Source organism: Ursus arctos, unplaced genomic scaffold, assembly GCF_023065955.2.
Source record: "Ursus arctos isolate Adak ecotype North America unplaced genomic scaffold, UrsArc2.0 scaffold_2, whole genome shotgun sequence".
NCBI classification, from domain to species: domain Eukaryota; kingdom Metazoa; phylum Chordata; class Mammalia; order Carnivora; family Ursidae; genus Ursus; species Ursus arctos.
In genome coordinates, this window is record NW_026622874.1 from 42,268,601 (window position 1) to 42,282,870 (window position 14,270).

The 14,270-nt window shown below is 35.5% G+C and overlaps 1 protein-coding gene across 3 annotated transcripts in view; it reads left to right on the forward strand.

Moving 5' to 3' along the window:
* Positions 1-14,270, forward strand: part of KCNT2 (potassium sodium-activated channel subfamily T member 2) — a 346,348-nt gene that overhangs the window by 233,930 nt on the left and 98,148 nt on the right. For all 3 annotated transcript variants that reach the window (XM_048225452.2, XM_026489786.4, XM_048225453.2), the window contains exons 15-16: positions 6,223-6,372; positions 7,824-8,053. In XM_048225452.2, the coding sequence (XP_048081409.2) occupies positions 6,223-6,372; positions 7,824-8,053 (380 nt within the window). The remainder of the gene's footprint in view (positions 1-6,222; positions 6,373-7,823; positions 8,054-14,270) is intronic.

Here is a 14,270-nt window from a genome sequence, read left to right on the forward strand (position 1 = left end):
GCCTGAGATGGTAAGACTGGAGTTTCAGATTGGGTGGAACTGAGCTTTTTAATAACTGAACATTATTTGAAAGAAAGGTACTCACCCAAGACATTATTATGTCACAGAAATGGGGGAATTGACAGGACATGATTGCAGGCTACAAGCTCTTGAAGACTTTGATGTGGGGTTTGTAATTTATTTGACTAGACATTTTTTTTCCCTTTCTCTTAAGCAATCATCTTTCCTTCCACTTCCGTTTATAAAAAATTTTTTTCTCACTTAGACATTTGTGTAGTGTTTGAAATTCAGACACAAGCTTTGTGTCCTTATAAGTTGCCTCATCAAAGTTTTTCCAAGGCTGTCATGTCTATGGTTTTGGGTGCATGAATTCTATAGCATGTCCCTTTATTTAGGGGAATAGACATCTCAAAGAGTTCTTTCAAGTATCAAGCATATACTGATATTCCATAATCCATGTAATTTTCATATTCTTATTATTGTTTTCTTTCTTTTTCTGCTAATACCTTTATAAGCAGCTGGAGCTGTCAATTATTTTGAAAATGAAGATAGACATAAACCTGCCTAAGAAGGACAGATTACCATTGAGTTTTCAGTGAAAATGGTAGAGCAGCCTTAAAAGGGTATGAAATAAATTAGACTGTACTATTTTACAGGTTGGAGTATACTTTGAGGTTGACAATAAATGCACAAGCCAGTTATTTTCTCCAAAAGTTCATTTGATTAATGTAAACACATCTTAAATCTTCATTAAATGGCTTTTTGTAATTTTCACTAAGCTTTCCATTCTGTTCTTTTTGTCCCTAATATCTTTTGTGTTTTTACTGTTGCTGAGGTTAAATTTATTTCATGTCCATTAGCGATTGAGGAACTCAGTGATTTTTTTTTCTAGTTCTAATGAGAAATTCATCATAGGAAAAGTAGTTGGTTAGACCTGAAGAATGATTCTGGTGAAGGAGACAGGTATTATATAGTTAGGAAAGCTGAACATTTAGTAATTAAGCATGAAGAACATTGTTAGATTATTCTTTGCTCATTTAACCAAACATTTATTAAGCACTTACTCTGTGTCAGAATGGATGTCAGGGTCTCAAAAATACAGCGGTAAACAAGACATGATCCGTTTCCTCATGTGGCTTATTTCACAGGGTAAGCAAGACATTAAGGAGTAATTAATACAATTTAGGGTTATAGTATCATGAAAAAAGTACAGCCCTGCAAAGCTGAGAAAGAAATGAGTAAGCTGTAGGTCAAAGAATGAGTAGAGTGTAGGAGATAGAAGGAACAACATTGTGAAAAGGCCAAAGGATAAGAAAGAGTTTCTTGTTCAGGGTAAATTAAGGAATGCTCATGGCTGGAGCACACAAGAGAAAGAAGACAGAAGTAACAAAAGAAATTAGAAAGACAGGCACAGCATAGATCAGGAGGGCTTTGTAATGATGATAAGGAGGTTCACCATTTTAAAATGGAAGGAGGAAGTCCTTTAAACATTTTCAACAGAAAAATAACATGAACTGATTTGAGATTTTGAAATTTACTCTTATGACAGCACCATAAATTGATTTGTAATGGCCAATACTGGAGGCAAGGAGGCAAGAAGATGGGTTAGGACTATTTTAAGAGTGTAAGAATTGATGGAGAAAGAGACAAGTGGTGAGTTTCAGAGCCACTTAGATGGTGGAATTAAAGAATTCTCTTATATAAGACGTTTGGAAATATCTTTTTATTTATGTGATTGTTTTCCTCCATTCAAAAATAATCTTGAATTAATTCTGCCTAGAAACATAAAGTAAGATAAGACCAAGAGAAAATTTAGGTAGAATAGTAAGTTGAAGACAAGTCTTTTTTACACATCTATAGGCCATAAAACGCCCTTTTTAAAAATTCAGAAATAGTTGGCATGTAACATTACATTAGTTTCAGGTGTACACTATAGTAATTCTATATAGAATTATGTGTATATATACATATATGTATATATTTAGAGAAAGAGAGAGAGAAAGAAAAAGCATCATGACAATAAGTCCATCCATCATCACACATACTTATAATTTTTTTCCTTGTAAGCAGAACTTTTAAGATTTACTCTGTTAGTAGCTTTCAAATATATAACACAGTATTATTAACTATAGTTACTATGCTGTGCATTATATTCCCAGGACTTACTTATTTTACAACTAAAAGTTTGGACTTTTTGCTCATTTTCACCCATTTCACCCACCTCCTCACCTCCCCCCTCTGGCAACCACTAGGCTGTTCTCTAAATCTCTGAGTTCATTTTTTGTTTCTGTTTTTTTTAATTCTACATATAAATGAAATCGTATGATGTTTCTTGGTCTGACTTATTTCACTGAGCTATTATCTTCAGGGTCCATCCACGTTGTCACAAATGGCAGGATTTCCTTTTTATACCTAGATGGTAATTCATTATATATATTTACTCCACATTTTCTTTATTCATTCATCCATCTACAAATACTTCAGTTGTTTCCCTGTCTTGCCTAAGGTAAACAGTGCTGCAATGAACATGAGTTACAAATTTCTTTTTGAGTTAGACCTGTTTTTCTTTTTTGTGATGCAATTAGAAATATTTCATACATTAGCACGTTATAAGGATATTATCATGAACATTCATGTACCTAGCATTTCAGATTTAAAACATAAACATTCCAAATGTTTCTGAAGCCTACATATACTATCTCTGATTGACTTTTTTCTTTCTAGGACCTAGTTAGCTAAATGACACATCCAAAATCACTTCTTTTATGAGATTTCTCCATGATGTTTTATAAGCAGTAGTGCTTACATTTTCACTCTTACCTGTATGGATTTCATTGACTTATTTATTTATTTGTTTATTTATTCATTTATTTATCTATCCATCCATATTTCTGATGGACATGGATACTTACGATTTTTATCCTCTTCCATTAGCAAATCCTTTCTGGTCTACATTCAGGACCAAGTCTAGTCTGGTCCAAACTATTATCATCTCGTGGATCTTTGCAGTAACCTCCTCATTGGTCATTAACTCTTCTTTAATCTCTTCTCAGCACCATAACCTAGGGGCATTTTTGTAAACTTTAAGTCAGAATCTTTTGCACCCATCTTTGAAATCCTCCAGTGGCTGCCAAATCATCCCAAGTACAGGTCCAAGTCATTGTAGACTTTTATAAATCTCTATGTGACCCCTCTCCCTTCCCTGTTACCTTTCTGGCCTCATTTTTTTCTCCTCCCTCAACTCCAGCTAAACTGGCCTCCTTGCTTTTCCTTAGCCATGTCAGTTATTCCTCTGCCTCAGGAAAGTACTCGTGGCTACTTCTGCTGGACCAATATTATCCTGGGTACCCATGTGGTTGCCTCTACAACTCTTGAAAACTTTTACTCAAATGTCAACCTCTCAGTGATGCCTTCCTCAACTATACCATTTACATTCCAGTTCACTCCCCAAAATTATTTCCCTCTTTGATTTTTCTATCACTTCTCACTCCTAACACATAACACAGTTTGCTTCTTTTATTGTCAGTCTTCCTTCACTAGAGCCTCCAAACAAGAAAACATTTTTGTCTTGTTTGTTAACTGCCATAACTTTTTGAATCTGGAGCTCTCCCTGACACAGCATGAGTGCTCGATGAATATTTCATGTAGGGATTAATAAGTGGGAACTGGACATAGCCATTAGTATTAAATGACATTACTAATTTCCTACATTTCTCAAACAATTAACACGAGCTAAAAGGAGAAAATTTTGTGTATTTACAATCAGCAGAATTTAAAGATTCTTGGTTACCTATTCGGGATATTTGAAGAACATAAAGAGGTCTTCTGGAGGTGGAAGCATAAAATAGTATGAGAACAAGCAAATGATTTAGGGAAATCCACCTGAAATGTCCTTGTCTAATCCTCCTTTTCTGTTCGCTTCCAAGTTACATCATTGTATGCCCATTTCAGCCCCTGGACTTAGATTTATGATTCTCTTGAATAGCTTTTAGTACCCCTGTGTGACAGTGATTTCACTCCATGCTACCTTTTGGATCTCAAACAAACCCTGATGAATTATTGTCATCTTCTCTTACATTTCCAGCCCTTTAAAAGGAATCTATCTATGCCAAGTATCATCTTGCCAAGAAGACTATAGAGCATAACAAAGACAATTTTATTTTTGTTTGCCAAAGGGAATGTTTTCTCCACCAGGAAAAATTATTCTTGGGAAGTAGTAGTTAGGTATCTCCAGACACAGTCAATAGTCAGAAGTGGTCTGTTTTATTTTATTTTCCTATTTCCAAAAACATATTAACATTAAAGAAAAATGAGTAAAGGTTTTAGGAGTGTTAGTGTAGGTTGACTAGACATGTTGAAATTGGCTCCAAAATTTATCAATGAGGAAGGTGTAAAGTAAAATAGTGGAAGCTAACATTTACTGAGTGATTACTATGGTCCCAACAACTGCTGAGTGACTTGTTTGTATTACTTCATTTTATCTAACCCAGTGAGGCTGGTGCTATTTTTCACAGAAGAGGTAGAGAATCACTCAGAAGTTACTTAACAACTCGAGGTTGCAGAATTAAGATTCAGATCAGGTGATCAGACTTCAGGGTCCAAGCCCTTGACTCTTTTTTTTTTTTAAGGTTTTCTTTATTTATTTTAGAGAGAGAGAGCGCACGCATGCACACATGCATGAGTGGGGGAGGGGGAGGGGAAGGGAGACAATCTCAAGCACCACCCCCCATACCCCAGCACAGAGCTGGAAGCAGGGCTCAAGGTAGGGCTCAAGATCATGACCCTGAGATCATGACCTGAGCCGAAATCAAGAGTCTAGTGTTCAAAGTTCAACCAACTAAGCCACCCAGGCACCCCATGTGCTTTTGACTCTTAATTGACTCTTAACCACAATTAAGAAAGAATGAAGTAAAGTTAAGCATACCTGGAAAATATGTGATTTTAAAAATTTATTGACTCTTTGAAAATATTAATAAATGTATTATCTTTAATAATCCTTTAGATAAAACTCATATTTTAAAATGTTTTTTTTATTTTTATTTTTTTTAAAGATTTTATTTATTTATTTGACAGAGAGAGACAGCCAGTGAGAGAGGGAATGCAAGCAGGGGGAGTGGGAGAGGAAGAAGCAGGCTCCCAGTGGAGGAGCCTGACGTGGGGCTCGATCCCAGAACGCTGGGATCAGGCCCTGAGCCGAAGGCAGACGCTTAACGACTGTGCCACCCAGGCACCCCTAAAATGGTTTTTTAAACCCTAAGTATGATAGATATGATTTGTTATCTGCTTTTATCCATTCAGAATCTACAGACATTATGATGAAATATTTTGATATTTATATATCACTTTCCTTTTTAAAATGCATTTCTTGTATTTATAGACTCCATAAGCTTTATTCAGAAAAAGTTAAATTTACTATAAAAAATGGGAAAGAATATATTCACAATTCATTTTTCATAGGTTGACTTTTTTATTTTATTTATCTATCTATCTATTTATTTATTTATTTATTTATTTATTTCTAAGGCCACCAAGCAGAACATTGCAGAAAATACAAACTCTACTTTCTGTGATAAACTTACATTCTTTTAAAAAATACTTCTGGGGATCTCTTTGAAGACCGTTTTATCGTGAAGAGGTATTTTTTCTTAACTGCTACACAAGTGGAAGAAAACCATTGCTATGATATGGACAGAAATTAAGAGTATATTTTCTGTGAAATCAAATTGATAAGTTGACATGTGTGTATTTATAATTATAAATACAAAGCCAAATCAGTCACCTACCAGGACCAAACAAGTATCCTAAATGAGATGAAGTGGGCCACACTATTTATTTATTTATTTAGACTATAAAACAAGTGTACTATATAGGACGTGCATGACAGGACATACATAAACAGAAATTAAAATGAAATGCTTTATCTTATTGGTTCACAGTCAGGATACATGCTTTCGTTAACTGGATTATGAAGAACTACTTCCTAGGGATCTGCCGTCTTTCAAATTCATATATGGTGTTCGTTTCAAAATTTCTGTAGTAATTCTTTGTAAGTATTTGTAAATAATATCATTATTTAGAGCCCCACACATAGACTTCTTTGAACTGTGCTCACCGATTCTTCCTGTAGGGAAACCAGATTACGTATGAAAACTGCCTTTTTAACTGCATTCACTGCCCGTTTTCCTCTTTGTGTGTGTGTATGTGTGTGTGCTTTTGTTGCAGAGAAGGCCAGCAGTCGCCAGAACAGTGGCAGAAGATGTACGGTCGATGCTCTGGCAATGAAGTGTATCACATTGTTTTGGAAGAAAGTACATTTTTTGCTGAATATGAAGGAAAGAGTTTTACATATGCTTCTTTTCATGCACACAAAAAGTATGTTTCTGCTTCCAGAGTGGACTTAAAATATAAATCAATCATCCCCTTTAAACACAGTTTTCTAAACTACAGCCCATATTGGTGCTCACAAGCTGCAAGTATTCTGGAATTTTTAACATAATTATTGAGACATTTGAACTCTGAACCTCTGTAGGGTCTTTACACGTTAAGAGTGTTAGGTTAAAGTATAATTTAGTAGGAATATTGACTTTAGTAACTTTTAAGTCATCTTTAAAATATTATAATCCATTAAGAATTCAAAAATATATGAAAATGAATCTTCTTTAGAGATCTAATTTTAAAGTGCTGATTAAAAATCAACAAAGTCATAATAACATTTGTAAAATCTAGACGTTTAAAAAAACTTGCTTTGGGCAGAGAAATAAATTAAAAAGTAAACAACAGTACCTTCTAATTCAAACATGGAACATAATAATTTTCCTTTTGGGAAAAATAATTGACTAAAGAAATAAAAATGTATGTTTATAATGAAAGTGGAAAATTATCAGTTTTATAATTATTGATATAACATTTTTAAGGTTTGTATATATATCTAGGATATTCCCCTAATGTAATATTTAATGTATTCCACTATAATTCTCAATATGATTCTATCCATACGTATACTTTTGATGTTTAAAAAATATTTTTAAGCTCGATTCATTTGTAACACTGTAAGACATATTGAAGTAAAAACATTCAGGACATTTTGTGTTTGGAACATAACCTGAAATAGTATAAAGGAAATTTTTGATATCTATTACATTTAGTGATTGATGTTTCTCCCAATTAAGCTATGCACCTATTCAGACTATTAATTTTTTTTTCTAAAATTCAGAGTAAACCAAATATGGTAGAAACAGAACTAAAAGAAATTTAGGGACCCTGATTTTTTTCTCATGTGACCCTGAGTAAGTTTCTTTTTCTTTAGGCCAATGACTTTTAAGCATTTTTGACTAAAGTAATACGCTTTTATATTTTTTGACCAAGTGAAAATATACATTTCTGGTGAGACTCAAAATATGCACACACACAAAATTTATTATAAATTCTTACCCTTACTAATGATACACATCCTGATGTTTTCCATTATCTTTTTTTCTATTCTTTATTTTAAAAAAGTACATATGTCATAATCAACTAAATTGATTTCACTACACACTAAGGACATAGTTTCTTTTCCTGGAAAAACAGTAAAGTTTTGAGAGTCTCAAGGTCTCAAGAGTCTTTTTTTTTTTTTTTTTTTTTTTTTGGTCTTGAGAGTCTTGAGTCTTGAACTTTCAGGATCTTTTCAAGCTTTAAAATGCTCCAATTTGGGGTTTTAATTTTCCTCTGCCTTATAATAGTTTACTAATTTTCTTACATATGCAAACTTAAAAACAAACAAAAAATGTAAGAGCTTTGCTGAATTACAATTCTTAAACTTTTATTTATTTTTTTAAATTAAGGTTTGGCGTCTGCTTGATTGGTGTTCGGAGGGAGGATAATAAAAACATTTTGCTGAATCCAGGTCCTCGATATATTATGAATGCCACAGATATATGTTTTTATATTAATATTACCAAAGAAGAGAATTCAGCATTTAAAAACCAAGACCAGCAGAAAAGAAGCAATGTACCAAGGTCATTTTATCATGGACCTTCTCGATTACCTGTACATAGCATAATTGCCAGCATGGGTAAGTATAAATAAATTTGAAAATATCACTAGTTTCTCTCTTTCTTTCTTTCTCTCATTCTTTCTCTCTTTCTTTCTTTCTTTCTTTCTTTCTTTCTTTCTTTCTTTCTCTCTTTCTCTTTCTTTCTTTTTTAAAGATTTTATTTATTTGAGAGAGAGCGAGAGAGATCACAGAGGGAGAGGGAAAAGCAGACACCCTGCTGAATGGAGAGCCCTATGCATATATATGTGCATGACCCTGAGATCATGACCTGAGCCAAAAGCAGACGCTTAACTGACTGAGCCACCCAAGTGCCCTAGTTTCTTTCTTTAAAAGGCATAATAAATATCCTTCAATGTTTGTTAAAATATCAAAATCAAACTTAGAAACTAATTGGTGTAACTTGGTGTAACTAAATATACAGAACAAAGTTTCTAAGCTGTTAAATTGGAAGAAATAAAACTAATTTGGGATGCCTGAGTAGCTCAGTCCGTTTAGCATCTTCTTTTGGCTCAGGTCATGATCCCAGGGTCTTGGAAGCAAGTCCCTCCCTTCCTTCTTCTCCCTCTGCCTGCCACTCCCCCTGCTTGTGTTGTCTTTCTCTCACTCTCTCTCTCTCTCTCTGTCTCTCTGACAAATAAATAAATAAAATCTTAAAAAAAAAAGAAATTAAGTTAATTCAAAATTGTCAACAATTAGTTCATATTTCTGATCAGAATATAAGCACATGACACTTTTATAGTTCTTTTGTAAGTTCTCTATGCAGTTATCAACAGAGGCTATTTCAAATATTCTGTTTTTCTCAAAACTCTTCTTCCATCCTCCATCTCATTCTCACCATTGGACTTGGCTTTTATGACATAGAAGTACGAACCTACAAACATTAGTTTTTGTCCCAAAGATAATGTGTCCTTTCTTTTAACTTTTAATATTTTTTAAAGATTTTATTTATTTGTTTGTTTTAAAAAGAGAGCAAGCAAGAGGGGGAAGGAGCAAAGGAGGAAGAAGAGGGAGGGGGAAAGAATCTCAAGCTGGGTATAGAGCCTGACATAGGGCTCGATCTCACAATGCTGAGATCATTACCTGAGCCAAAACCAAGATGTGGACACTTAACCGACTGAGACACCCAGGTGCCCCACCTTTTAACATTTTAATAGTAATGACTTCACTTACTACCTCCTCTGGGACCTCACTTTTTATTTTAATTTCATCCTTATTACCTAACTTTATTTTTTTTTTTCAAAATCATCAGCTCATTTCTCCTACTTTGTCTCTCTGTCTCTGTCTCTATGTGTCTCTTTCTTTGTATCTACACACACACACACATGCACACAGACACACACACACACACACACACACACACACCTGGACCTCTTGGCTTGACATCTTCACAGGTATATTCCTTGAAATAGTTGTCTTCAGTTGCTAGCTTGAAATCTTATTGTCCCCTCATGCCTCTGCCCAGTTTAGTCTGAAATCTGTAGTCATTCTATCACCACTCTGGCAAAGCCACCACTCTGTCACTAAATCCAGTGGACATCTTCACAGCATAGGATGGTATTGACCATGTTCTTCTGCTCCCACAGATTGACTTGCCCTCCAAAAATTGATGCTTTTCTTATGTAAATCATTAACTTAAACTTCTCTTCACAACAATATACTGGTTATTTTTTTCTCTCTGGATGCCTTACAGGAAAAACCAACACTGCACATTCAAATTGAACTAATCTTTCTGCCTTCATTCAGAACTACTTCCTGCTCCATTTTTTGTCTAAAAAACAGATGACACATTATAATTTGTAAAGTCACAATTCTGACTTTTCACTGTTACTCTCCTCTCATACCTCAAAATTCACCCAATTCTATTAAATCAGATTATCAAGTAGCCCTAAAAGTCATTCCCTTCTTTCTGCCCACTGTCTGTGTGATCATGGTCTGAATGTCCATCATCCTTCCCCTCAGCTGCAGCATCACCCCCTCCCACCAAGCTTCTCTCCATGCTTCCATGCTGAAGTACTCTTCTCCACCTTGCAACCAGAATTATAATTTTTATATAATTTTGATGGTGTCATTCTCCTGCATTAATCATTTGAATTGCTGGGGCGCCTGGGTGGCTCAGTTGGTTAAGTATCAGACTCTTGATTTCAGCTCAGGTCATGATCTCAGGATTGTGAGATCAAGTCCCACATTGGGTTCTGTGCTTAGTGGGGAGTCTGCTTGAGAGTCTCTTCCTCTCTCTCTGTCCTGTCCCCGCATGTGTGTGCTCTCTCTTTTTGTCTTTAAAATAAATAAATCTTTAAAAAAATAATTTGAATTGCTTCTTATTATCCAAGGGAAAAAAATCTAAATTTTATAATATTACATGGCTTATTATTTGGATGGCCAAAATTTCTTGTTTGCACAAGGCATTCCCAGTTGTCCCAGGACAGTCCCAGTTTATATACATTGTCCTGGTGTCGTTATTGAAGACTGCCCCCGTTGACTCTCAAGAGTATCCTACTTTAGAAGATAAATCACAAGGTCACTTTAAAGTTTTATTTTCTTTTTTTTAAATAATTCTACCTTAATTTTCTAGTCCTGTATTTTACTATCCCTTCAGTCACATTCCTAAGTTCCATTAGTACTAAATTCCTCTCAACTTTCACTAATGGTTTTTCACCAGTGGACCTTAACACATGAAGTTTCTTCTGACAAGATCTATCCCCCAGCCCCCAACTTTACCTGGTAACTACTTCTAATCCTTTGTATCTCAGTCTCAGTATCATTCTTTTTGAGGCATATTCCATGGCCCTGCTTGGACTGTGTTAGGTAACCCTGTTTGTCATTGACATAGCGTATTATTTTTTTTATAGAAGTCCTACTCATTTTTTCCATTATTGACCATTACTTACTGAGCACCTAATATGTGCCAGACACTCTTATCAGTATTTGTGATAAATTAGTGAACAAATAGATGAAGATCCCTAGCTCACAGATCTAATGTTCTATCATAGGGAAGACTGGCAATAAACAACACATTAAAAAAATAAGGAGATATATTAGGGTGTTAGAAGGTGATAAGTAATAAGAAAAAAGAAAGAAGGCAACTGAGCTAGTAAAAGCGTTTATGAATTCTGGAGAGACTGAATTTTTAAATGAGGTGGTTAGCAAGCCTCATTGAAAAGGTAATACTTGAGAAAATACTTGAAAAAAATGTAAGAATTAGCCCTGTGGATGTCTGGAGGAAGAGCATTGCTGACAGATAATAGCTACTACAAAGGCTTTATGGGAAGCCTGATTTGGTGTTCCAGGAACAGTAAAAAAGTTCTTGTGGTTCAAACACAGTGAGCAATGATCGGTTATAGGACATGAGGTGGAAGTGGTAAAACAAGACAGATTGTGTTCAGGCTTTTAAACTCAAAGTAAGGATTATTGTTTCTACTCTGAATGAAAGAAAAGTCATTGCAAGTTTTAAGCAGAGCAATGGCATGATCTCACCTATGCTAACCTATGTTTTAATGTAATCACTTTGGCTGCTATTGAGGTCCTTGTTTTGGTCCAAGGACCCAGAGTATTTTCAAGTGGAGGTGGTAGGAAGGAGAAAATTCTGGGTATACTTTGAATATCGAGTACCAGGATTCACTGATGATTGAAAGTAAACTATGAGAAAAAGAAAAGGGTGAAGAACCCCAAGGTTTTTGGTTTAAGCAACTGGAAAAAGGGAATGGCCATCCATTGAGATAGGGAAAGCAGATTTGGTGGGAAAGGGGGGTAAAAAGTTCAGTTTGAGACACACTGAACTTCAAATGTTTGTTAGACATTGAGAGGAAGATGGAAAACAGGAAGTTAGATATTAAAGTCTAGAGTTCAGGAAAGAGGTATACACTGAAAAAGTAGATTTGGGGTTCCTGAGCTTATGTATTATATTTAAAGCTATGAGACTGAACAAGATCATTGATGAAATGAGTATGGACAGAAAAGGGATAAAGACAAAAGACTAAATCAACATTAAATATCAGGGAGATGAGAAGAAACCAGCAAAAGAGACCAAGAAGGAGCCATGGCAAGGAAGTAGGAAAACCTGGTGAGTGTGGCGTCCTGGAATCCAGTGTATCCAGATAATGGAGTGATCAGCTACATCTACTGCCACTAATAGCTCAAATAACATGAGAATTAAAAACTGGCAATTGAATTTAACAAAACAGTGACCATCACTCTTTCATTGGAGGGGTGGTAGAAAATGTCAGATTAGAGGGGTTTATGACAAAATGGTAAAGACAAATTAGAGACACTAGGTCTGATGTCTCTCAAAAAGTTTTGCTGCAAAGGGATGCATAGGAAGGACTTCGTGGTCATGGTGGATGTACAAGGAAGTGAGAAGGGCAAGGCAATTGGGAATACATTTAAGAGAATGAATATAAAAATGGACCCTACCTTTAGGTGACAAAGTGAAAAATCATCTTTGGTTGAAGTAAACAAAAAAGGTAGTGGATTCACAGATTATAATTCCAATGGAAATTAAAAAGGAGAGAGTTGGAAGGAGAAGAGGCAAAGTATGTATCAGAGAATGCAATGACAGAAATAGAGCTTATGTGTAGTAAACAGTAACTACAAAATCTAAGGTAGACTGTGAGAATGAATGGCTAAAGAATGGTGGAATAAAAAGCTATTAGTGGAAGAAAGGACAAGGAACTAAGTCTGGAGTATTGGAAGGACCATATACATGTATAATGAAATATACATCTACATATATAAAGAAATTGCCAAGAGTAAGGACAGAGATTGTACTGGAGGGACTAATGCATTTGCTAAGCAACCCAGGCATATTCATTCGCATTGATGTAGGTATGAGTTGAATTTAAACAGGGTTTGCTTTTGCCAAGAATGTAAGAGAGCAAAAATGTGGCAAGGGAGCCAAGAGTATACACAAGCAAACAATCATAATGCTTAAAAGTGGAGTTTAAGATGGGTAAGAAGAGAAGACAGAACATGAAGGGAGTGAGGGAGATTATTCAAACTTGGTATCATGACTAGAAGTTTTAGAAGAGTAAAACCTTAGCTGAAGTTGAGACATAAATGAGAATGACCTGAAAAGATAGGAAATATTAGTGGTCAGACAATGAATGTGTGAAATGAGTAAATGCAGCAAGGCTGTTACTGGTTATAACAAGGTCTAAAAAGTGCCAAAGTGAGGGGTCCTCAGATGAAAATGAATCCTTTAGTGAGTTCAAGTAAGTGAGATCTTGGGTGTGGGAAGGTTTACCTATTTGTGTTTTTAACACACTGAATGAGGCAGGAATAGTGTTACCAATTGAATTGTGTCCACCAAAATTCCTATGTTGAAATCCAACCCCCAGTACCTCAGAATGTGACCTTTATTGGAGCTAAGGTCTTTACAGAGGTGACCAAATTAAAATGAGGTCATTAGGGGGGGCTCTAATCCACTAGGCTGGGTTTCCTTATAGGAAGAGGAAATTAGGACACAGAGACACATCCAAGGAAGATAATGAGAGGAGACATAGGCAGAAGATGACCATCTATCAGCCTAGGAGTGAGGCCTGGAACAGACCCTTCCCTCACAGCCTTCAGAAGAAACCAAACCTGCCAACACTTGGATTTTAGACTTCCAGCCTCTAAAACTGTGAGGCAATAAATTTCTGTTGTTGAAGCCACCTGGTCTGTAGTACTTTGTTATGACAGTCCTGACAAACTAATCCAAATAGCACCGGAGAAACTGACTAGAAACATTAAGAAAAAAGTAGAGTGACATAGGATTAGTCACCAAACAAAGCAGTGAAAGATGGTGTTGATAGAATCTGAAGATATGGGATACAAAGCTGGGATTTTAGAAAGAATAAAAGGAAAAGAGTCTGAAAGAGTCAGTCACAACACTGAGGGTATTTACCCACCACCTTTTTAAAGGGTTTGAGGGGAAGATGTCAGTTTTTGCTAATGAAAGGTAGTGTTCAAAGAAGAGCTTGTTTCTGTAATTGTAACTACTTTTTGAATTGTGTCTTCCTTGCTAGATTCTTTCTCACAATCATATCCCCCATGCCCAGCTTGGGGCCAGGTATCTGTGTTGGCAATATAATTGGGAAGTGACCAAATTTCCCTGTGTTGGGCAGGAAAATGCTAAAGAGGTAGCTGGGGGTGATGTGGAGTCACATATATTTGGGGACTAGAGTTAAAAGATCACGATTTCTTAGGAAGCAGGAGGGGATTTAATTCCCAAAATATGAGTAGGGATTAACTTCACATA